General features: G+C 42.8%; 1 protein-coding gene across 4 annotated transcripts in view; it reads left to right on the forward strand.

The window, feature by feature from the left end:
- CFAP221 (cilia and flagella associated protein 221) overlaps positions 1-24,487 on the forward strand; it is a 41,522-nt gene extending 17,035 nt beyond the window's left edge. For 3 of the 4 annotated variants that reach the window (XM_075001285.1, XM_075001286.1, XM_075001287.1), the window contains 18 exons: positions 1,352-1,511; positions 1,990-2,113; positions 2,268-2,379; positions 2,968-3,076; positions 3,631-3,718; positions 5,262-5,351; positions 7,189-7,284; positions 8,701-8,797; positions 11,620-11,756; positions 15,633-15,713; positions 17,045-17,152; positions 17,267-17,443; positions 18,284-18,442; positions 18,872-18,972; positions 20,013-20,105; positions 20,330-20,440; positions 22,064-22,120; positions 23,972-24,487. In XM_075001285.1, the coding sequence (XP_074857386.1) occupies positions 1,352-1,511; positions 1,990-2,113; positions 2,268-2,379; positions 2,968-3,076; positions 3,631-3,718; positions 5,262-5,351; positions 7,189-7,284; positions 8,701-8,797; positions 11,620-11,756; positions 15,633-15,713; positions 17,045-17,152; positions 17,267-17,443; positions 18,284-18,442; positions 18,872-18,972; positions 20,013-20,105; positions 20,330-20,440; positions 22,064-22,120; positions 23,972-24,095 (2,024 nt within the window). In that variant the 3' untranslated portion in view covers positions 24,096-24,487. Of the gene's footprint in view, positions 1-1,351; positions 1,512-1,989; positions 2,114-2,267; positions 2,380-2,967; positions 3,077-3,630; positions 3,719-5,261; positions 5,352-7,188; positions 7,285-8,700; positions 8,798-11,619; positions 11,757-15,632; positions 15,714-17,044; positions 17,153-17,266; positions 17,444-18,283; positions 18,443-18,871; positions 18,973-20,012; positions 20,106-20,329; positions 20,441-22,063; positions 22,121-23,971 lie in introns of those variants that run through there. The other variant, XM_075001288.1, reaches the window with a different exon arrangement.
- Positions 24,488-26,033: the final 1,546 nt, after the last annotated feature.

Here is a 26,033-nt window from a genome sequence, read left to right on the forward strand (position 1 = left end):
CAAAAGAAGAAAATATGATAGACGGACAAAACCAGGGATGTCTTGAGTTTAAACTTTGTGGAACTTCATAATTACATTTTGGTGCCAGCTAGTTGGATCTGAGTACTGTTTTATCCAGGTCAAGCTTCTGAATGTGTCTATCTCTGAAAAAGAGACATACCAACATGGAAGGGGATTGTAAGTGAATATCCTCAAGGTACTGAGGGCTGCCTGGAAAGTACTAAGCCATCTCAAAACCTACTGAATTCATTAGGCCCTAGAACAGCAATAGCAATAAAAATAATACAGTAAAGGAAGCTGAAAGTACTTTAAAAGTAGAGGAGGCTGGCAGAAGTCATTGTAAGCCTAGTGTTATATTACTGTGGGCCTGAATAAACTCACTGTTTCACGAATGAACGTGCTGAACGTTCATGGAAGCGAAGTGTAATGCTAGAAGCATTTTAGGAAACACTAGTACAGATAATGAGGAAGTTAGAGCCATTAGAGGTAGATAATGAATCCAGCCCAGATGGGAAAGAAAGAAATAAGGTATCCGTTTGTACTACATTGCTTAAAACAGCAGCCAGTTGCAGAGGGTTTGACAGTTGCAGATAGTAGTAAAGATTTTTAAGAACATAAATATTGTTTGTCATTTTCACAGAAGTAGTAAATTTTGCTGTGGTAGTTGGGTCAGGTCTCTCTACCATTGCAAGATATTGCCAGCTGACTGGGGATTGACAGTTCTCAAAAGGCAGCTCTGCTATGCAAGAGGTGAATATCTGAAGGGAACTGAGCTTTACACCAACCAGGTGACATCCTGGCCACGCTGACATCAATGACAAAACTGCTATTGACTTCCGTGGGGTCATGATCCATTTTCCCGCTAACCTTTTCCATCCACATGTGGAATAAGTTTTTTGTTTTTTTTTGTTATGTGCCCTGAGGTGTATGTGAATGTGCACCACCACAAGAAACACAAACGTAGGTGTGGGCACTCTCCTAATCAGCTGGACAACATTGGAATCTCTCCTGAGCAGCCATATAAGTGCACAGCGTAAAGGGAACACTGCAGGATTTAATGCAGAGAGTAAAACAATTCCAACAGAGAGCTAAGGACATAGGCCTACGTTTTCAGTAGTGACTGGTGATGTGGTATTAGTGCACAATGCTTTCTGAAAATACAATTCCTTTCAGGCGTCTCAGGTTATTGATCCAATTTTTGAGCATCCAGGTATTGGCACAGCCAGAAACCCTGGTCACTCTGAAAAATGTAGCCCATGATCCATTTCAGCACATTTGATTGGGGTTGGTCAGAAGTAGAGTGCTTCTATGACGTCCGTGTTAACATAATGTATTTTGTTCCCTTTTACAGGAATAATTCCAGCCAATGGGAAATTGGATGTGGTTGTTAAATATACACCATTTGAATATGGAACAGCACAGATGAAAATGCAATTGTGGATTGCACAGTTTAACGCTAAACCTTATGTATGTGTATTCACGGGAACATCTACACCGCATGGGGGTTTCATGTATGTTTGACTGATTTATCCTTGAATATTATTGTCCATTTCTCTTTTAAAAATACTTTCATGAAACAAGATTTGATTGCTATTTTGCCATGCCACTTAGATCATGTAATTCAAATTCAACAGATATCTTGATAACACATCAGTCCACTGAAAGTGCATCCAGACTCCATTAAGTGAATATTTAAGGAATTAAAATAACCTATTCTGATGCATATTGTTCCACCCATTGAGATGCAATCAGCACTCTAATCACAAGGCCTTCAGAATCAACTGGGCAAAAAGATATTTTGGAACCTCTCTCATCCTTCCAGGGACTTGTGAAGTAGCAGGATTAGGAAGTTACCTGCCTCTTACTGTGATGTGAGAGACACCGTCATAATCTTCTTGTTTATCTAGAAGAGAGGTAAAGGCATGTGGTGGAATCCTACTCAGATCTCAGAATACTGATTAAAGTTGTGTCTTCTCTTCTGAAATCTAGAAAGGAAGAATTTGAACCACAAAAAGCTTTCCCAGAGAAAAAAACGGTGTCACTAGGAAAACAAGTGGTACGGAGAAAAGACAATTTAAAGCATCCACAATCCAGCCAAATTCAAAAAGTAAAGGTACACACAGACTACTAACCAAAAACCCCTCCAAGAGCTGATAATATTCTTTATGCCTAAAACTCGGATTTAAAGGAAACCGGCATTGAACAAAAAGGGTGAAGTCTTGGCCACACACACCATTTATTTGTCCCTGTTAATTTTTATCCCACAGGAGATTGAATACCAAAACCTGCGATTCCCAGTAGATTTATCAAACCCCTATGCTGTGGCATCTGTTTTGATTCAAGAACCAGGCAAATTAAAGATTAAACACTTAAAAGAAGGTAACGTAATGAAACAATCCAGAATAAAATTAATGTGAGGGACCCTATCTTGCTTTTAACTTTTAGTGGAACTCCATGAGGTTTTCAGGTGGTGAGCATGGCTTCAGAACTGATGGCGTGCAGTAAACTCTTTCATGTCCATCAGCTCCAGGACAAGGAGGTTGCCAGATATGCAAATATTCTGGATAATAGAGAGGTACACCTAGTAATGCATAACACTAAAGGAAAACAAGATTAGATATTAAGAAACAAAATGTATGCAGAGTACTTTATTTACCAGTAACAGTAGTATTGTACACTGTATTTGCTGTATTTTTTGTATTTACTTCACTTACAGAAAACATAACTAAATTTACTTATGGTTAAAGTGCTGATTATTCGAGAGGTCCAGATGATAGAATGCCAGATATGGAAGCATTTATTGTAATATGACACAAAAATCTGAAGCAAGTCTCACCTTAACTTTATCTTCATTAATAAGCTCGATTATTATAGCAGTCAGGTTTTCCCAGTTAAAAATAATGTATTTTGTTTTACCCAGCATTCTGTTGGAAGTCTGGTGGAATAATAATCTGCTCTTGCCCACAGTCCTGTGCCAAGGTAATGAAGGTGCAAAAACAAGACAGATGAGGGAAGCTGTGTTTGAACTAAAAGTCAAACAAGACACCCTGGAAGAAGAAGCAAATAAACTGAAGTGGTGAGAGTCAATTATACATTTTTCCAAATGACAGTAAGATGTATTTGCATAGAACATCTCTGAATGAGGCAAGCAAAGCTTATTCATGCTTCAAACCGCCATGTCATATCATGCTAGATTAATTTAACAATAGGTCGCTTTTATTCTACTCACGTTCTTTTTCCTGAAAGAAACCTGCTCAGTAGTAAGTAATAAGCACAATGATTTTATTTTTACTGCCATTTAGAAAGAAAGCTGTTGAAAATGGTCCAGATTCTTTCATTGGTCTTCATCCTGTGCCAGTAAAGTCAATGGGAGCCCTGGTACTAGCTTCAGTGAGCCCACACCCAAGAAAATAAAGTCAACAAAGATACACCTGTGTTTTTAAAAAAATGTGTCGGGCCCCAATCCAGCAAAGCATTTAAGCACATGCTTATCTTTACACCTGAGTGGTCCCATTTAAACCGGATCAGCTGTCTAGGCACCTTAAAGAGAAGAATTAGGTCCATTATCTTTTAAATAAAGCAAACAGCATATTGCATCAAGGATGTTTCTCACCTCTTCTGTAAACACAGGCAAGTTCACCCAGGAAAAGATCCAATTTCTGTGAAAATGAAGAGAGAGATTATCGAAGAACGACTGTGGGAAGAAGAACAATACAAGGTTAACCTTCACTGCTCTGCACTTTTAAAATTGAAGTTATGCTTTTGGCCTAAGTAAAACTGACTAATGTACTAATCCAATGCCCTGTTTTTGGTGGCTTCTGGTTTTATTACATAGGTTTATGCATGCAGGTGTTAGTCATGCTAATTCCCTCACCCATTAACCCTGTATTGCTTTTGGGTATTACCATCTATATAACACCTTGTGGTGACATCTACACTACAGAGATCTTCCGAAAGAGCTTCTTTCAAAAGAGAGCATCCACACAGGGATCGAAAATGAAGACTGTTCATTCAAAAGAAGGGCCCTTCGATGTGTCTACACACATTTTCATTTGAAAGAAGCTTTCGAAAGGGGGCACTCTTCCTGAAACAGGAAAGGAAGAGCAATTTTGAAAGGAGAGCCACATTCTTTTGACTGACTTTCGAATGAATGTTTTTTGTGTATAGACATTCCATGGGCTCTTTCGAAAGAGCCCCCTTCTTTCAAAAAAGCTTTCGGAAGAACTTGCTAGTGTAGATGCAGCCTGTATGTGCATGGTTCTCTACAGAACGTATGAATGCTATGCCCTTTGGCCTGTAAACAGCTTACAGTCTATGGCTGTGCCTACAGGGCACCCTTAATTCAAAATAAGGTACGCAATTTGAGTAGTGCAAATTACGTATCTTATTTTGAGTTTTTTGGAAATAGACTATTTCAGCATTTGGCTCTGTCTACACACGTCAAAATAGTATGGCCATTTATTTCAAAATAACAGGCATGTTTCATAGACGTGGAGTAGCTATTTCAGGATACCTCAGTATCCTGAAGTAGTTCTGCAGTGTAGACATAGCCTATGAGCCCACTCCTATAAACACTCACAAATGGGAATAGCATTACTTTCATGAATAGTCTTCACTAGGAATCCTCAAATGCTTACCTTATTCGTGTGTGTGTTTGCAAGCGCATGCCCTACTGTCAGGCACCACTATGGCCGTGTCTACACGTGCCCCAAACTTCGAAATGGCCACGCAAATGGCCATTTCGAAGTTTACTAATGAAGTGCTGAAATGCATATTCAGCGCTTCATTAGCATGCGGGCGGCCGTGGCACTTCAAAATTGACGCGCCTCGCCGCCGCGCATCTCGTCCAGATGGGGCTCCTTTTCAAAAGGACGCCGCATACTTCGAAGTCCCCTTATTCCCATCAGCTCATGGGAGAAGGCAGTGGACCCAGTTCACTTCCTTGATGCTTGACCATGCTGGGGTGCTGGAGATCCCAACCTTCATCGTGGAAAGGGGCCTGTTTCCACAGGTCCTTTCACACACTGAAGTCAGTGGATGTCCTTGACACAGTGGCTATGGAAGCAGGACTTGAGCATCATAATGTTACTTTGTTTGACTTTCTAAAGTGCCGTGATCATCATCTCCCTGAAATGTATGAAGTTTGTGTTTTGTCGACCTGTTGAGTTATGGAAAGGTACAGTTGTAATTAACTATAAGTGACAAAAGAGCATATTGAATACATTGCATTAATGTGAACCTTCTTACTGATGGCAAACCAGATCAAAAGGGGAGATCCCATTATGGAGAGAGAGTTTCAAAGGAACAAAGTGGAAGTTTCTTTCACACGTTGCATCCGGTCTGTTGAGCAGGTATGTCTGTATTTAACTCTGGTCTATTACGTTAATACCACATATCTAACTGTTCTGCATCATTTGCTTTTTCTATTAATTCGAGAGCTTGAACATTTTTATATTTGTTTCATTTTCAGTGCTACTTTTAGAAAGTTTGGGCCAGCTGCTTATTCTATTTATAGAACAGCACTGTGCGGGAAGAACTGGATGCACAAATAGGCAGGCATATGCATCTACTGTAAACCATACATTTGTGTTTCTATAAAGGATGACGTGTAGTTCCCAACCTGAGTTGCATTTGGCTTGTTTGTAAAGGTTCTCCTAGGAGAAATGTGCTCACTACTTTTTCAGCTTTCTTTTTGCCTTGGATGGTTACGTATGCACCTTTAGAATTTCTGGCTGATCTCATCCTGTTCTTGAAATAGTAACAGAGAGAAAGCCATGCTGGTCTATATACTGTCAAAACAAAAAGCAATCACGTAGGCGCTTTAAAGACTAACAAAAAAAATTATTTTATTAGTCATTAAAGTGCCTACTTGACTGCTTTTTTGATCTTGAAATGCTTTCTTTGTGGTGAATTTACTCAGCACATGTTATTACCTTTGGGTGTCTATATCTGTACTCTTGTAGGTTCTGCAGTAGTATATCGGGCCAAATTCTGATCTCATTTCCAGCAGTTTAAGTGCAGAGTTAGGACCAAACCAGCTGGCACTGAACTGAAAAGGCCATTTGTCACTCAATAGCTGTGTCTACACGTGCACGCTACTTCGAAGTAGCGGCACTAACTTTGAAATAGCGCCCGTCGCGGCTACACGCGTCGGGCGCTATTTCGAAGTTAACTTCGACGTTAGGCGGCAAGACGTCGAAGTCGCTAACCTCATGAGGGGATCAGAATAGCGCCCTAGGTAGGGACCGTGTAGACGATCCGCGTCCCGCAACGTCGAAATTGCCGGGTCCTCCATGGCGGCCATCAGCTGGGGGATTGAGAGATGCTCTCTCTCCAGCCCCTGCAGGGCTCTATGGTCACCGTGGGCAGCAGCCCTTAGCCCAGGGCTTCTGGCTGCTGCTGCTGCAGCTGGGGATCCATGCTGCAGGCACAGGGTCTGCAACCAGTTGTCGGCTCTGTGTATATTGTGTTGTTTAGTGCAACTGTGTCTGGGAGGGGCCCTTTAAGGGAGCGGCTTGCTGTTGAGTCCGCCCTGTGACCCTGTCTGCAGCTGTGCCTGGCACCCTTATTTCGATGTGTGCTACTTTGGCGTGTAGACGTTCCCTCGCAGCGCCTATTTCGATGTGGTGCCGTGCAACGTTGAAGTTGAACATCGACGTTGCCAGCCCTGGAGGACGTGTAGACGTTATTCATCGAAATAGCCACATCGAAATAAGCTATTTCGATGTTGGCTTCACGTGTAGACGTAGCCAATGACACCAGGTTTTGGTCTTAACATCAGTAAGGTTTATCATGTCAGTTGAGATTTACACTGGTATAGGGAGATCAGGATGTGGCCAATTAGCTTCACTCCTCTGCTACTGCTAATTGGTTGCATTTGTGTAGTGTTCATGCCTTACGCCGACGGGGTTACTCCAGTTATACAGTAGCACAGCAGGAGAGCATATTGTGTCTCTCAGTATTTAACAATCGCTTCCCAGTGAACCCATTCATACAGATTTCAATTTAAAAACCGATAGTGTGATATGGACTGGGAGCAGAATTAATTTATTATTTGGCTAGACATTTTTGCATGATATAATCTCAATACTAGAAAATATTGGATGATTTCAGTTCATGGAATGACTGCTAGATATTCCTCCATGATCTGATTAAAACAATTGTATCATTTTTTTTTATTACATGCAGTGTCCAAGTGTCCAGCCCAAGTTTGACCTCCTCCTAAATGATCCTTGGGCCAACAGACAAAGGATTCTACGACGGTTTCAGCAAGCAGCTCGCAGGGTAATGTAAGCAACCAAAATGCAGTGTAATAGCAACATGTCTCGGGGAGCGTACAAAAAAAAACCCACACACTTATTTTACCTTTTTCAAGCAACCTGTGCAGTTAGTCCATTGGCTTCACTGTTTGTCATAAATGTGTTGCAGCTTGTTCAGAAAACAAAGTGTTTTATAAGAAGTCTAAAGGCCACTATTAGAGTAAATCAATGGTAAACCAAGATAAAATATTAAAGGTTCCAAATTTAGAATTTGTAAACAAACAAACAAACCTAAAACATTTGCAAAACCAAATGTGAAGAAAAATGTTTTTGAGAAACTAAAAACCAAATCAAAGAAAAGCTCTCTGTTTAGACATAGATACAGAACTGCAGTTCAGTCATGTGTTTCCCATAAATCCATATGCAATGGGTTGTGTAGATTCTCCATCTCTTGATGCCTTTGTATTCCTCTCTGGAATACGTGCTTTAATGAAACATAAATTATTGGCTCAATGCATGTGTAACTGGATGAAATACCTCTGGTATGTGTTATACAGGAGCACAGATGTTCAAATGGACTCTTCTGTCCTTAAAATCAATGACTCTGTGCTGCCATTTTATAATTCTGTGTAAAATGTACACAACTGCATAAAACTTGATTACTCTACATTGGCAAAAAACATGTACACGGTCCTGGCAAGCAATGAGAACCTCCTGGGTAGACCTTTGCATTCACAGAGATCTGGGGGTGGGGGCTTTTATCTACAGTACAGTAAAACCCTCAAAATGCGCAACTTTGAGTTGCACTTAACTCATGTTAATGTGAGTTAAGCACAACTCAAAGCCATTCTGTGGCTGTCTGCCCGCCATGCTCTCCCAGCTGGGTGAAGCCAGGCGGGCAACAGCCGCTGCTGTGAGGGAAACCAGGGAGAAGTGGTGCCTGGCTCCCAGAGCTTCGGGGAGCCACGAAACTGACCACCCCACCAGGACTGGTCAGTTTCCTGGTTCCCATCAGTGGTGGGGAGATGTTGGGAACCAGGCTGCTGCTTGGTTCCCAACTCCACCCCCGCTTGCAGGACCTGGGAAATTGACCAACATACGGCTGATCAGTTTCCCAGGTCCTGCTAGCGGCAGGGAGACGGGAACCAGGCGGCAGTACAACCACCTGTTCGGTCTTCTATTTTATTCATGTAATGTTGCATTTAGCTTATCTTTAGTCAAAATATTTTGCAGCTAGTGCATGCACCCTGCCACACTTCCCAAAAACAAACAAAAATGCCCTTGGATAAAAATTATGCAATACGTCAAAAAACTCCCTTCATTCCTTGAAGTCCAACTGATCCATGTGGAATAAATAAAGTTGTCAGAACTGGGTGTCAGTATAGATGAAGGTTGTAGAGTGCTGTAATATTAACTTGAAAACTTAAAATAATTATCATAGGTCCTGATTCAGTGGCGGCTAAGTCGTGTATTACTTTTGTTTCGTCAACTAGAGAGAGACGTCAAAAGGCAAAGTGATGAGGAAAGCACTGTATCAGGTAAAGTGCAGGAGAAGACACTGGCATTTGGGCTAGCCCCAGTGTATTGTGGATATTCCAATAACACTGACAATGTGTTAGATCAGCGTTTTCCAAACTAATTTGGTCACAGAGGACTTTTGGACTTGGAATATATTGACGGAACACATACATGCTGGTCTATACCGAAAAATTACCATGTGTAATGTTCAAAAGTTGATTTAAAAGAGTTAGGTTTTTTTAGATGTGCTTTTGTTTTACATAGAAAAAAATTAACAAGAGAAAATCATCTGAATGAACAAATGTCCTTCTGATTGGAGGATGGTTTAGCAACCCTATAATTAATTATAAAAATTAATAACAAACCCAAAACAAAACATCAATATAACAGCCAAAAGGAAGATGGTTAGTGTCATTCTTTTGTACAAAAATGAAAAGGACAATATTATTCAAAAAAGGATGATCCTTCATTAAAACTTAAAAACATTTTTATGAAAAAGAAATTCAAAGCAAATTAGGTGTGGAAAATATTTTTAAATTTTGTGTTTTTTATAAATGTTGTTATTTTTTACAGAAAACTACTGAAAAATAAAAATAAGTAACATTCGACAGGTTTTTTTTTAGTGGGAAGGGTGTTTTTGCACCTTTGTTTTGGCACAAGTCACATAATAACTATACTGACAAAGAGAAAGCAGTACTAGTCTAAATACTATCAAAACAAAAAAGCAGAAAAGTAGCACTTTAAAGACTAACAAAATAATTTATTAGGTGAGCTTTCATGGGACAGACCCACTTTTTCAGACCATACTGGTTTGGCTATGGTCTGAGGAAGTGGGTCTGTCCCACGAAAACTCACCTCATAAATTATTTTGTTAAAGTGCTGCTTTTCTGATTTTTTGTTTGAATAACTATACTATTATGAATGCATAAAATATTAATATACCTCCAGTGTAAATACCATTCAAATATCTTAGTATTTTTGATGCACACGTAATTTTTTATTTTATATTTTAGAAGGAAAAATATCGCTGGCATTGAAATTTTTTCACAGAACACCTGTTCGTATTACACGCAACACAGTTTGGGAAACACTGTGTTAGGTACAGCACATGCACAAGGACAATCTCTTCTCAGGAGCTTGCAATCAAAAGGATAAGCATTGAGTGATGGGGATTGGAACTGGATATAGTCAAAATTTGTATGATTTTGATACACATTATTTGAGGGCATTAAAAAATTCCTTCGCTATCCTTGAGGGACTTAAAGCTTAGCCAGTATTAGTTATGCAATTATTTTTAGGCATCAGCTAAGGGGAGTGGGTCTTGAAAAGCAGCTTGAAAGGGGAGCCACCATAGACCATTGGGATCAGCTCAGTGAAGGTATTACACACGCAAGAGGTAGGGGGCCAGATGAGGAGATGTTTGCCTGAGAAGCAGGAAAAGAGGTGGACAAGGCTAGCAAGCATCATTGGTAGAGCAGACGAGCCAGAACGCAGCTTTATAAGAGGTGAGTGAGGACCAAAAAGAAGCTTTAGACATGAGAAAGATCTTGATGGTGATGAGGCCAGGATGCTTAAATGTGATGCAGTAAAACAAGGTGGATGGGACTAGAGGATGCAGAGCCATCCGGTTCTGTTCCTTTTTCCTCCTGTCACTGTCTCTGAACAGAGACATTTGCTAGTAATTATGTGACATTGGTCTTGGCTCTTGACAAGTAGAGGACAGAAGTTGATCATTTCCTCATAGTGCTGGGATAGAAGTGGACATGCTACTTCTGAATCACTGTCCGTTTTATAACAATGGAGAAATTAAATAAACCTTTGATAACCCTCTGAGCTATCCTACACACGCCATCCCTAGGTAGACTGATGTCCTAAGTGATGATGGGATTTGAGTCTCTTGCTCTGCTGCCCTCTCCTTTCTTACCCACCTAAGATAACCCACCTTGTCTCCTGTCCATGTCATGTCCTTTCCCAAAGGATGTTCTTTGTTTCTGCAGTGGACTTTCCAGTTCCCCAAAACCAGTTGCAGTAATGCTTTACAGCTGAAATGCTGGAGTACCCAATGCAAACGATTCATAGATGCATCTGAGGAATTAAATTTATGCCTGGCAGCTTGAGCAGAAACAGACAGACAAGACAGCCTTTGAAGAGGAGGGAAACAAGTGGGCAAAATTACTACAGCTGGAGAAGGTCAAGTTGGGAACAGCTTGTTGTTGAAATCACCCCACCCAGCAGTGCCAGTCCTGTGCCTGCATCATCGTAACTGGGCTTGGCAGAGTTAGATTTTTATTATTTTATCACTTTTATGGATAATATCAATGTTTATTATTAACCTTTTTATTTTTATCAATTTAAATTTTCAGTGTTGTGGGAATAATGAAGGTGAATCAGAAAATTAGGGGAGTCACACATTCACAATTTAATGACAGTAGACACTGAGATTCGAGAAGTTAAATTTTCCAAGTGTTCAGCTACAAATGGTCAACATCACAGGTCAAAATATACAAAGCAAATATCCTTAAATCAAACTATTATGTTTTCAGTCAACATTTTTTCTTCCTCCTAGCTGTAAATTTAGAACATTATTGATGGAAATATTTTTGTTGGTTGGTGAAATTGATGTTCACCAACATTTACCAATAAAAATCCAATGCTTCTAAGACTACTCTTAAAAGTAGCATCTGGAGCCCTTGGGAAATAATACCATATGATTTATATGAAAATGGCTTAGCAAATCCTGCCTTAGGAAGAAGTTAAAGTCTGTGTTGTGATTTAGGTTTATTTTTGAGAGAGTATCTTAAAATTTATTACAAGATCTCAATTCTTTCTCTCCATGTGGCAGAAAACAGCAGCCTGAAAACCATCAACCCAAGAGCTATGGATGAAGAGCGTAAGACTGTCGCTTTCAACTTGTCTGTAGATCGCATAGCACCTTTCAGATTCCCAGCCTACCATCCACCTCGGTGCTCTGATGAACTGGTAGGTCCCATGTTTATAGTAGTAACCAATCATTACTAAAAAAGAAGAACCTAATTCTCATTTGCACTAAGGCCACTTTACCACACTCTGGTCGTGTCTACACTGGCACAAAACTTCAAAATGGCCATGCAAATGGCCAAATCGAAGATTACTAATGGGGCACTGAAATGTACATTCAGCACTTCATTAGCATGATGCCGGCCGCGGTTCTTCAAAATCGCCATGTTTCGCTCCCATGTGGCTCATCCAGATAGGGGGCCCTTTTCGAAAGGACCCTGCCAACATTGAAATCCCCTTATTCCTATGAGCTGATTAGGAGTAAGGCGATTTTGATGTTTTCAGGGTCCTTTCAAAAAGGACCCCCATCTGGACGAGCTGCATGGGAGCGAAACGCAACAATTTCGAAGAGCTGCAGCCGGCTGCATACTAATGAGGTGCTGAATATGCATTTTAGCACCTCATTAGTAATCTTCGATTTGGCAATTTTCATGGTCATTTTGAAATTTTGTGGCAGTGTAAACATAGCCTCTGAAAGAGTAAACGGGCCTTAAAGTGTGTGTAAATGTAATACCCACAGTAAGGTAATTACAATACCCAGAGTAAGATAAAACAGCGTAAGTGTGAGTGCGTATTTAGTCTGGCAGGTTTAATCCAGATTTGCAGCTGCTGTAGCTGAAGTTTGATTGGTATTGATGGAGCTTTGACAATTTACACCAGGTTAGGATCTGTCTCTTGAAGTGCAAACACCATTGTATTAGTTCTGTTATACCAAATACCATGCTCTTTATAGAAACTATAGATACGTGTAGGACTTTACCAGCATATGAAGGGAAGGTCCCTGCCCTGGGCACCTGGTTGAAGATGATTATTCCACAACATTTTTCAAATGTACATTTAAATATGCAACTCTCAGCAATGCCCAGCACAGTACAGTGCAGAGTCTGAATAAGATAAGCGGTCATTGGGCTGCTGAAGGTATTTCCAAATGCTGGTGTTACTTGATAACGTGCGTTAGGCTCATTTCCCATGAAGAATGAGTTCCCACACTACACGTTGTAGAAGAGCCAGTGCATTAACCTTCCTTACCCATAATAAAGGCATTTTCCTCTCTCAGATTAATTTTTGTCCTCAAACAGAAAGAGCTCTCAAAAGGCTGGTGCTCTTCAGAGATCTCTGTTCTCAGACCTTTTGTGTATATTTGAGAAGTGTGTGGTTCAACAGGTTTGGAGCTCCACCTCAGACACCCTTGCAATACACAGTCATTGTATGTGTTGACAACAGTGGTCCCCACACTTTTCACATAGAGCCCTGTCTGCTCACACCCAGGAGCAGGGAGGGGGAGTGAAGCTGCACCTTGTGGGGCAGAGGCTGGGGGCAGGAGGAGAGCCACAGCTGGAGGCCCGAACTGGGGGCTGGCTGGGGCTGGAAGCAGAGCTGCTGCCACAGTCTGAGGCTAGAGCCGGGACTGGGGACCAGGGTCTTGGTTGGTGGCAGAGTGGTGCTGAGTGACACTTCTTCGCAGTGCTTTTTTTGTGCCAGTACTTGCTGCTACTGAGTTCCTGCACCTCAACAGCCCCAGCCGCAGGATTGGCTCGGCCGGGGGTGGGGGGGGGCAGGCAGCTGGCTGAGTACTGGCTTCTCTTCCTTTTACAAAAAAACACTGCTTTTTCCTCACTTCCACACAGGGATGGCCCAGGCCAGGGGTCTGCAGCCTGTGGCTCAGGAGCCACATGCGTCTCTTTAAGGACTTCTTTGTGGCTCCCAACACTATAACTGCAAAGTGAAAAAACAAAAAAACAAAACCTCTTGATTATTTTCGATAAGTGGTGAACGTCTACAAGCCCAACAATGAACTCATCTAAATAGCAAACGTTATGTGATCTCAAAACATTGGAGAACTCCAGGGTTGTAAGTTCAATCCTTGAGGGGGCCATTTAATGAGCTGGGGCAAATAGGGGGAATAAAAAAAGGGATGGTGGTTGGTTCTGCCAAGAGGGCACGGGACTGGACTCAATAACCTCCCAAGGGCACCTCCAGTTCTACGAGATGTGTGTGTGTGTGTGTGTGTGTGTCTCCCACTTTAATGTGTGCAGTGCATTGTGGGATATGATACTGTATCTGTGTTTTGATCATGTTGCTAATAAAGTCTTTGATTTTGCAAACGAAAAGGAAGCTTGGGGCGTTGCTCCTGTGAAGGGCAACACGCAATTTAAGAAAGAAAACTGAAACAAAAAGGGAAGCAAAATTGGCTTAATTACAGTGAGTTTGGGTGTGAAAGTCAGGAAGACAGGGGTACAAACACACACATGTAAAGCGTGAGGACATAGAATATGTCAAAAGTTTCTGAACATCCTGCAATAAATATGTATCGCATTGCAAATCGTTGTGTGCGCTGTTCTTAAAATAGGGGTTACAAAATGTAAGGTTTGCCATTATTTATTAAGGACCGTCTCATTTTCATATGTACTGCAGCTCTTGAATTATTGAGTTTTTACCAAATTTGAAAAAAATGGCTCTTCTTGCTATTTTGGTTGCCAACCCCTCATGCAGGCCATGCCCAGCCCCTCTGAACATTGCAGCCCACAGTTTGGGGACCACTGGTTTACACACTGTCTATGAACCAGAGGTTTCTGACCCTCTGCAATTTCTTTTAATCACCTGGCTTTGTTCATCACCCTTCAAACAGGTTTCAGTGTGTAAGTTAAAGATTGCTGTAAAGATCCCATAGACCCCACTGAGAGCTGCAGCTTCATAAGTGAGGACAGAATGGGCTTGGAACTTTGTGTGCATTTGAAGGGTAGTGGAAGATGTGCCCCTTTTTCCGAATTGCTGCCAGGACACAGATGCAGAAAAATCAAACAAATGAAGCTCATAACTGTCAGGCTTCCTCCACGACAGAAACTGATCTTTACGGAAGGAAACATACCAGCTCTCACAGGTTAATCAACAGGTACAAAGAGTCAAGGAAGAGGTGAAACCATCCAACAGGACACTTATTAGTGATAAAACCCAGGTGTTATATAACAGTCTTCATCAGTAGATCTCGAAGTGCTCGACCAGGGACGTTTGTATCTTTATCCCAATTTTACAGATGGGGAAAATGAGGCACAGAGAGGCAAAGTGACTAGTCCAAAGTCACCCAGCAGACCAGTGGGAGAGCCAGAAATAGAGCCGATATCTCCTGATTCCCTTCCCAGTGCTCTACCCATTATGTAACATAGCCTCCCCTTCTTTGGATGCTCTAGTGAATAATAGTCACCTTACAAATGCCTCTGCTAAAAGGTTAAAAGCATGATATATTCAGACACCACACAAAGACATCATCATGCATGTAGCCAGTCCTGTTGTGGCATTCTTTAGCCTGCTGGGTTAAAGCCCAAAAGGTCGTTCACTTCCAGGAGACCATCTTAGCACACACCTGAGTTGAAATCCATTGCACGCTGAAATCCCAGCAACCAGTAGTTCACGAGGACTCCCACAGCAATGCAGATACCAACTCAGAGAATGGTATGTACCATGGTGGCTATATGAGAAGAAGAAAACACCAAACGCTGTTAATTCAGACATTAGCTTTCTTAAAAGTGATATCAGAATAGTGAACGAATGAAGTGTGACATTTTATTAACTGCCCTTTTCTGTCCTCATATTCATATTAAAGGAGCGATAGCCACAGCTGGTTGAAATTTGATTTTTTTTTTCAGGGAGAGAGAAATTCATTGATGTTTCAACAATCCAAGAAGACAGGAAGAAAACACTGACAAAATGTTTTCCAAATTATTTCCCTGTTTTTCCAAATGGCTGTGCCGATGACTTAGTTCAGCTGAAAAAGAAAATGCGCAGTATCTTGTTGTGTCTTAAAATACTGTATTGTTTTAGGCTCCTGATGGTCTTGGTCCAGTTCCCATCAAGCCTGTAGACGTGAAAGTCAAGCACGTTCACCCGTTCTACGACTTAAAGGTGAGACAGTCCAGTTTAGTCACTCACCTGTGTCACATTGCTGCCTTTCATTAGTGTGCCTTAAGAAATGCAGTACCACATTTTGTGTCTGAAGGAGTAATCCCTGTCATTCAGGCCAATAGGATTTTTGCCCAAGTAAGGCTGGTGGGATTTATCTTTTATTAGGTCTCTGGGCCTGCAAGTGCAGTGCAGCCCTATTTCAAAATTGCGTTTAAGATATTTTGAAATAACACAACCACACACACAAACTGCATGTTGAAATTGCATCAGCTACTTTGAAATCGCATTTCTGCATCCATAGCGCTATTTTAGAATAGTACCACTGGAGCCCATTGTGTCTTATTTCAAAATAGCACAATTCGTTGTCTGAATGGTGCCTATTTTCAAATAGCAATTTCAAAGTGGGCATTTTTCTTCACACTTGGGCTATGTCTTCACTAGCCAAAAACTTCGAAATGGCCACGCAAATGGCCATTTCGAAGTTTACTAATGAAGTTCTGAAATACATATTCAGCACCTCATTAGCATGCGGGTGGCCGCAGCACTTCGAAATTGACGCGGCTTGTCCCGACGGGGCTCCTTTTTGAAAGGACCCTGGCTACTCCAAAGTCCCCTTATTCCCATCTGCTCATAGGAATAAGGGGACTTCGAAGTATGCAGGGTCCTTTCGAAAAGGAGCCCTGTCTGGATGAGCCGCGCAGCGCCGAGCTGCGTCAATTTCGAAGTGCTGCGGCCGCCCGCTTGCTAATGAAGCACTTAATATGTATTTCAGCGGTTCATTAGTAAATTTCAAAATGGCCGTTTGCGTGGCAATTTCGAAGTTTTTGGCTAGTGTAGACACAGCCTTGGAGGTTTACCAATTTCGGAATAATGTACCCACTGTTTTGAAACTATTTCAAAATAGTGTGTGCATAGTATACGGCAGCTCAGTTATTTCAAATTAACTGCTGTTATATGGAGTATATGGACCAGCCCATTAGTTTCATGGAGTATTGTATTCATGGAGTATGGAGTATTGTATTCATGCAGTATGGAGTATTACGTGACCAGCCCATTAGTTTCATGCTGTTTGTGCAAGAAATTACTACTTCACACATATGCTTCCTAGAAAACATCTAGGATGAAAACATCCCTTCACAGATTAATTTGCCTGGTCAGGGCTGAAATATTCCTGCTCAAAGTTTTTGTCATATGTCACTTTCACCAGATGATGGTCCCATCATCTGTTACAGGAAGAGACTGTGTGGAGTCACCATGTTAGAGCGGGCAAGTTAGAACACACCGGCCTCCAGGTGCATGTGCTGTAATAAATCATTTTCATTTGTACCTAGGTTCCTCAGCACTTCCGTATTATGGGCTACCAGCCATTTTGTACACACCATGCATCTACAAGTTATAAACCTCAAAAACTTTCCCGGCCATTAAAACAGGGAGCCCAGGTAACAAGTCAACCAAAATCTATTATTTGGTTTCTCTATGTAACATTTGTCACAATATTTTACACCGAAACTCCCTCTGCACACTGATAACATTTGTTTTCTGACTTGTTCCAGGATGAGCTGATCTCCATAGTAGCTCCTCCAAAGCCACCACTCAGTCCTCCCTTGCAACAGAGGGATCTACACAAACACCCAGGAGAGAAATCCTTGGAAAGGGCCACAAGCCTTTTAAACCTGGCTGCTCCCAAAGCGTTACTCCAGCCTCCAGAGAGTCACCCCCTTCGCATATTCGTAAGTAAAACTCCTCTCTGGTAAAGCCTCCATGTAGCAGAGGGAGATGTACCTTTGCTCCATGACAGGGTTGGGAAGGAACTGGAAGGCAACTACTTTCCTTAGGTTTATGTATGAAAACTTCATGCCACGCAGGAGAAACAGGTAAGCGCTGAATGACGTCCAGAGCTCTTCAGCCCATACACACTACCACCCTCTGTTTGGATGGCAGCCCCCCCCCACCTTTGCGTGCCAGTCCTCATCTGCTCATCAGCCCAGAGGAGGGCCCTGGCCGTACTGCCGCTCCAACTCCTGCATGGCATTGTGCACCTCCATACGTGGGATAGAGTAGGCACAGTTCTGCACTCGGGCTCTGCAGTTCTGCCTGGTCTTTAGGTAGAATGAGAAGAGGTTGAGCAGGAAAGTATTCCTTGGGTTGTATGTATCCATCTAGCTAAGAGTATTCAATAGTGCCCATGGTCTTAGGTGGGTTTAGGTGCCTAAAGACCCTGCTGGATGCCTAATGGGATTTTTTAAAAGTGTCTATCTCCCATTGAAATCAGTAGTCCAGGAGTGGTCCCTGGTAATGTCCGTCGCTAGCTGTGTTTCAGAGGGGATCACTGGACAGACTTAGACCTGGGTAAAGGGGAGGAAGGAGAGATCAGGTGTGGAGTTGAACAAAAGAGGCAAAGTGAGCTCTAGGTGGTGTGGAGTTTGAACTGAGAATCCTTCTCTTATTAATGACAAGAACTGGATTGTTCCATGATAGATTTGCTCAAAGGACTCTGAATTAATTAATTGTTATAATTATTATCATTATTTATTTTATTTTACAAATCTCTTTTTCTCATTTGTTTTCAGAATCCTACTCCAGGATTATATGTCTTTATGCGGCCTTTGGACTATTCTGAAACTAACATTGAATATCATCTCTGCCCTCATCCAAAATACAGATGCACCAAAGAATATCCCATAGGCTCCAGCATCCCAGTTACGCAAAAGAAATTTCTGCATCACAAGGTACAGCTTTTAGTTCCAGTGTAATATTAGCTGAAAAGGGTGTAAGTCAACAAGAATTTGCCTTGTGGCCTCAAAAAGAAAATAAGCGGTTATCCCAAATAGAAGCTGTGGGAAGCAGTGAATGGTCTATGCAACTGATTAATAATTAGTATCTAAAGGTAAATATGGTTGTTCACTGGAACCTTGATCCTCACTAGGACTTCTCCAGCAGCCCTGAGGATCTCCTCTCTATTCCCACTTTAAACCCCCCACTGCATCTTCAGGCCCCTGCACTGGAGCCAATAACATTTCAGACAAAGAAAACTAAAGCTCAGGAAACACACACTGTAACCAAAGCAGGCCAGGCATTCCCTCCTGCACGCAGTTCTTCCACCCTCGCCTCTCTTTACAGCATTGCATTTTACAAGCCTGGCACTGTTGTCATTTCAGGAAGTCATTCGAGGAGTAACAAACTGGAGACGATTTCCATCAGTGGTTTATTCAGCCTTGTGTAATGCTCCCATTCCAACAAGCCCAGTGATGCCTCATTGGTAAGAGTTTGAACGTAGACCACTTTCACTTTGGGCCAGATTCTGATACCCTTACTTATATTGATACGGTGTCTCACTGCGACAAGGGAAACTTAAGTGCAGAGTAAATTCCTGCTCACTGGGCCCAATCCATTGAAGCCACTGGAAAGACTCGCATTGTCTGTAGTGGACAGTAGATCAGGCTCAGTGTGAGTGAGGGAAGCTGAGTCTAGCCCCATAAGAGGCATTCAGACTAACAAGAGACAACCTTATGGACCAAGACTGTTCTTCGCTTCAGCCCAGGCACCTAAGAACTAAGAACATAGCTCAGCTGCAAACCTGAGGTACCAGCAACCCTGCATGTGCGACGCTGCCAGCAGGACCTGTGATGCAGGCATCTGATTACAACATCTCTCTCCTTCCCCACTGCCACTTCCTGGCACAGCAGTTTTGCTCTTTTACTCTTCCTGCTCCCACAGTCCTAGCTCGAAAGGACCCTGACCAAAAAGCTGATTGAAGTCAATGGGAGTCTTTCAATCGTACAACTAATCATGTACATAAGACCCCTTGAAGTCGGTGAAATGTAACTAAATGCTTACAGTTAGCACACGTTTCAGTGCTTTGCCACAGCTATCTGCATTATCAATGTACCGTACTCATAGCTGAATGAAAATCCTTCTATCATCATTTCAAAACCTGATACCTAAGTTGATATGCAGGCCCCTACAGAGACGGCCTGACTTTCAGAGATGGGGAGCAATCATAGACATCACTAAGGTTCAGGAGAGCTGAAGATACTCGGCTACGTTGAAAATCAAGCTACTTAGTTAAGTGTCTAAATAGGTACTCAGGTGCCTAACTTTACCAGTTTTGGGCCAAAACTTTAAAGAACAAAACTGTGTTTTGCTGACTTGTGTGTCTATAGGTAGCTGATGTACAAGCTTTCCAAAGTATCTGAATTTTCCAGAATCTTTGCCATGTGACAATCCCGAGAACATATTTTTCATATACCAATACCCTATTCTTCCTACCTCAAATATATGTTTTTGTGATTTCCACAGCAGTGATCCCTACAATTTAGATATGCTTCCAAGAGAGGTACCACCAATGCTGGATGACTTACCCGAAAGAGACAAGGAAAATATAATGGGCTAGTAAGTTTCTTCTCTATTATTTATTTAATGTAATTTGCATGGAAGTTCTAGAATTTGTGTTTGTGCATATAACATTTGCATAAAAACACACTGACAAAAAAGTGCAGATGGCTCTTCTTGCATAAAGTATCCTTTCGTTTTCCCAGGCTAAAAAAATCTAGAACAGGTAAAAAATAATAATACCTGGTAAAAATTTAAGTTTTTTTTAATATATTCATTTTTAGTGAGACTGAAACTGAGTTAAAAGTGGTACTTACTCCAGATATGTTGAAAGCTGAATTTCCGCAGCTGGAATCAGTGGAAGAAGCCAAAAGTAAACCACTGGAAGATGGAAGGTAAATGTATATTTATTTGAATACAGGGAAGATGCTTGGCAAGGTGTTTGAGTGCTCTTCTCTTGTTTAGCGTTATGTACAGGCTAAGTGCTGAGGTCCCTTCGTAGCGCCTTCATTAAGACAGTGTTCAGATAGAGCACTTTTGGCAGAACTTGGTGCCTTTGTTTTCTACTTTAAAATTTGAATTTAGTCTCCGAATTAAAGCACACTGGCTCTTCTTGGGCCAGGTGAATTTTTCACAAAGACTTTTTTTAGTCAGATATTTACTAACTTTGGCAGAGGAAATGTGCCCTTTGAAATTTCCCTTAAGAGGAAGATGTTTGTTTTAGACTTCCCCAGTGAACACCTCCTTCCTGCGCGTGGTGATTCCCATGGCATCTTTCACACAAACGGGTCTTTAAATGTCCCATGTATAAACACAAAGAGCTAGTCTCCTTTTGGGATATAACCTGGTATAGGTGCCCTGGAACATCCATGGGGAAAAAAAACTAGTGGGTGCTTAGCAACCACCAGCAGCCAGTTCCACCCTGCTCCCTGGCACTTCCCCTCTGCCAGCAGCCCTGCCGATCAGCTACTCCCATTCCCTTCCGCCTGCGGTGGTCAGCTGTTTCACAACTGGGAGGAAGCACTGGAGGGGAAGGGGACAGAGTGAGATGGAGGAGGGGTGGGGACTTGGGGAAAGACAGTATGGTGGGGTGGAGCCTTGGGTGACTCGGGGGGGGGTGGAGTTAAGCACCCCTGGGACCTGGAAGAGGCTGGAGCCCTTGTAACCTAGCCTCTGTAAGGAAAAGCCAAGGAATCTATCAAGTTCTGCTGGGGCCTTCCATTCTCCCATACTGCCAGACTGCCCTGTATCCACACTCAGAACAGAGATCTGGGGAGCCTGGCTGGGTGGATAGGGGATGGCGAAGGCTCTGGAGGATGAACAGGGGTTTTGTAGATGATGCAATAGGGGAAGAGGGGAGGCTTGTTCTGGCTTCAAGAAAGCAACTCTGTGGGTAGATGAGTGGGGGTAAGTACACTTGTGGGGAGATGCAGGAGGATGTGAGGGGGGATTGTACAGAGCAGGGAACGTGAGCAGAGATGGCAGAATGTGATGCTGAGCATGGTATTCTGGAGGCAGTGAGGCCTGAGCCAGAGGCCATGTGATCTGATAAAAAGGAATGAGAGGTGAGGTCTGAGACCATCTTGGGTTCTAACCCTGGCTCTGTCACTGACTCACTTTGTGGCTTTGGACAATTTCTTCACTCCTCCATGCTCAGTTTTATCACCTGTAAAATGGGGATAGCAATGCTTACCTGCCTCCCTCCCAAAGCTGCTGAGAGAACAACTTTGAATTTGCAGGCTGTGAATTTCAAAGCCACCTAATTCCCATGAATTTGAAAAGGAATGGAGTTTCCAAACCCTGTCTACAGTGTAATGTCCATTAAGCATTACATAAACACTGAGCATCATACAGATTGTAATCTCTGTGGTGTCATGTGACAGACATTTACAGTAAATAAGCACCTGGGTTTACTTATGTGTCTCAGTTCTACTTTCACCGTTTCCTCTCACAATGCTGTTTACAACTTGAGGATTTGGAATAGTTTGTGATAATAAAGAATGGCCTTTTTCTCCTAGTGACACAGTCCTGGATGTTAAACTAGCTTCCAGCAACCCAGCTGCTCCTGTTTCTGGGTAAGCAGTTCTGTGACTGTCACAATGCATTCCTTTAAAATTCTGTCATGTTTCACAAAGCTTTAAAAAAAAAATCATCCTGCTTTAAACACATCATGGACCAGCAGACAAACTGGCCCATGGCTTTGAAACGAACTCATAGTAACCAAAGGCCATTGCAAACCTTGCACATTTCTTGAATGTGGCCTTCTGTAACAAACAATTTTGTCTATGTGCCTGTGTGTTATAAAAAATCAGACTAAAACACTCCCTACTCACACTCCCACCCCGAGGAGTGGACGAAAGAACCACAGTAACCGGTGTTAGTCACAGTTTAATGCATGACTAGAAGTTGCTGACATACTATGGCAATGAACACAGCCTAAGAACCTCTACTGAACAGAAGAGAATTTTGCAATAGCAACGTTCAGTTCCATTGAGCTTTGGGTACCTGTGCATTAGCGTTGTTTTAGATTACTCCCATTAATATTAATTGTAGATGGGTGATTATCTCAGCTAGAGAATATATTGCTCTCTTTTGCCATTCTTAGGGTAGCTTTTTGCCAATGCGACTGTGGGGTTTGATTTTGGTTTTCACCTTCTTCGTACCAGAGATTGGCCATAGCCAGAGATGGGGCCCTGGGTGAGGTAGACCTGAGCAGGGGATCCTCTGTCTCCATTGCCAGGCTGCTGTGTCTTGCTCACTCGTTCAGAGACCAGCTGATCACTAATTGGGTTGGGACCTGGGAAGGAATTTTCCCTCAGTCAGATCAGCTGGAACATTGGAGCCTGGGCTGTAGATTGCCAGCTAAGAATATCTGGGTGTATCTCAACTATTCAGATCCCTGCCCCTGCCGGAGCCCCAGGCATTACTGGAATCATGGTTGCTTGTTCTCCGCTGTGGTATGCAGTAGTTTAGACTTCTGAGGACTAGAATGCTTTGGTCACTGGGCTCACTATACTGGTATTAGAGTGAAATGGAAGGGTTTGCAACAGAAATGAGAGCAGATGACATGATCTAATGGCCCCTTCTGACTTTAAACTCCACCAAACTGCTTGTCCGTGGAGTAGTTGGGACGTGGAGTTTGAACTTATCCTGAGCACACTTTATTGTGCAATGACACAGGCTCTCTGTCTTGTCTACAGAGGTGATTTCCCAAACAACCAAAATCAATAAGAAAAATGATGATTCTCATTCTAATGCTGAGCTTCCCACAGTTGCTCTCTCCGCATGGCTACACAAAGAACTGAAGCCAGGTCTTGGAAATAGTAGGGCCTGGCCAGTGGGTCTGGAAACTGCATAAATACACAGGGCACAATCTCCACATGAGAAGGGGCACAGAAGAGCTGCTTGCTACAGCCAGTAAGCAGTAATAGAGCCGCAAACTGGCTTAGCTTTTCCTGCATGACAGATTTGGGGAAAAGTTTCCTATTTGCTTGAGCTTTATGATGCGGGAACCAAAATCATGGTAACAAACAGGTAAGGTCCAGTCCAGTGGCTTTTGATGTCAGTGCAAGTCACTTGCATTCTCAACTGAAGAGTCATTAGCATTACTGTGCGTATGTATTTTACTGGATTATATCATTTATATTTTTCTAAATGACTGCCCTTAAATTGCTTCTAATACATTCTTACTGCAAAGTACATACTCAGCTCCCTTGTCAGCTGTTAGCTGATCTGAGAGGGAATGCCCCTGTTGAAATACTGCATACACACCTGTAGAACAGCGCTTATATAGGCCTTTCTAAAGTTATTCCCTGCTCTTCAAAAGAGCGTGACCATGACACATTGCCAGGAATGTCTCTGTGTGGTTTTATCACCTTTGTAGCATGGCTCACCTTGTTGCAAATTACTTTCACCATGTCCTGCAGAGATCCAAGAGACCGTCTGGATCGGTATTTTCAATCCCAGAATAGCAAACTCAGGGAGAGGCTGCAAGGACACACAGAGAAAATGAAGCAGAAAGCACTCTACAAAGCCCTCATTCTGGAATAACAGCTGGTTCACACATTCCACAACTCATGCACTGTTTCTTCTACACCAACACGCTGTGTCTCAGCCCCACAGAATTGGTTCAGGACTTCTGTATCTGTGCAGAACAGGTATGAAATTATCTTTAACAAGCTACAGATTCCCATGTATGCAAAACACCCTCTGGTAAAATCTTGACGAGGGCCGATACTGTATATATTTTATATGATCTCTAATGATCTCTCTGTGAGGGATTGTGCACTGGGCTTAAGTGCTGGAAAACCACACTTGTGCACAGATATTTTGCAGTTTTATAGACAACTTCTCCCCCCACCTGCACACACACACCTATTTAATGAACTGTCTTTCCTCTGCCACTAAGGACTGTTACATGCATTTTATCTGAGAGTGTCTGGTGCTTTCAAATAAAATGTTAAAATCAATATGAAGAAATTGTTTGGATTTCGTTCATTTTTGTATTGTTTAGATATAGATTTTGCCCACAGGCTCGAATAAATTCCATGGCTGAGCTGTAATACAGCCCAGTGTCCTGTCATGAGTGGTTTCAGGTGGGCTGCTGAAGATTTTTCTATGCTGGGAACTTACGTCAGCACTTCTACAACTCTCAAGAATGTGACAAATCTGTAGCCTGGGAGATTTAACTACGGTGGCCTCATCCATAGGGTAGACAGTGCTAGAGTGAGAGAAGAGTTCCCCTGTCAGCTTAGCAGCTGCCTTGGAGGCCACATCTATGCTACCACTTATGTCCACTAAACACACCTCCCTCGGGTGCAGAAAAACCACGTGTCACACCAACAGGTGTTTCACTGACACAAGTGGCAGTGTGAAAATAGCCACCACTGCTTGTGGAGATGGTTTTATTATGTTGACAGACACTCTCATCACCACAGAGCAGCTATAGAAGTGATCTTACAGTGTCACTGTGAGCTCGCAGGCCTAGCCCTGGCCTCCGGGAGGTGGATCAACTACAGTGACAGGACCCCTGCCTTTGCTGTGGCAAGTGTCTGCTGAAGTGCTACAGTGGGACAGCTGCAGCTGTGCTGTGGTAGCCTTTTAAATGTAGACAGACCCTGACTCGCAGCCTCTATCCGTGCTACTGGTTCACCTTTTGTAGGGGGTAAATTGAGCCCTGTTGTTGTCCACAAAGAAATCAGAGGCACGGTCCCTATGACAGCCAATCCGTCACTTTAATAGCCCAGTGGGCGGGAGGGCAGACTCTGAGCAGACCCTGCCCCAGAGAGCAGCCAGCAGACAGGTCCTGGGAATCAGCTGACACAGGTGATGAGAGCCTCATGATGGAGCCACACTCTCACCTGGACGATATGAAGGCAAACTCCTCCCCATGAAGGGTGGGAGAGACCAGACATAGACATGCGTCTGTCAGTTGCTCCCCCCCGCCAGCACCTGATGTTGGAACAGGCCCACCCCAGTAACTGAGAAGCCCGGTGTGAGCCCCTCATGAGACTGACTGTGTTTCTTCATGTGCACTTTTTTCCCTTATGGAGACAGTGAAGAGCCCTGAGGAAAGGGACAGACACCTACCCTGGGTGTGGCAGATAGGCTGGGGATAGACAGTCAAAGTGACTAAGGCCACTGGTGTACGGTCCCCTCTGGAATCCAGTAGTCCAGGAGTTAACCCCTTGCTCAAGGATCTTGCAGGCCAGTCCCATGCAGGTGGAATGGATCCAGACGTAACGAGAGCATGAGCGAGCAGGCTCCTGAGTGAGGGAAAGCAGATGCTTGTAGTGAACAGACTTCACATCCTAGGCGAAACGGAAATGCTGAGTGGCCCCAGGAGCTCCCTGGCCGCTCAGCAGCACTTGTTTATTCTCTCATTTTTGGTGTAGTTGAGTTACACCTCGTCTCATGCTTATGCCACACATTTGTGAGAAAAGCTCTGCGTGAAAGACTGCTGTGGGACTGCTGCCTGACCGTGTCCCC

This window comes from Carettochelys insculpta, chromosome 8 (genome assembly GCF_033958435.1).
Source record: "Carettochelys insculpta isolate YL-2023 chromosome 8, ASM3395843v1, whole genome shotgun sequence".
Classification (NCBI taxonomy): Eukaryota; Metazoa; Chordata; order Testudines; family Carettochelyidae; genus Carettochelys; species Carettochelys insculpta.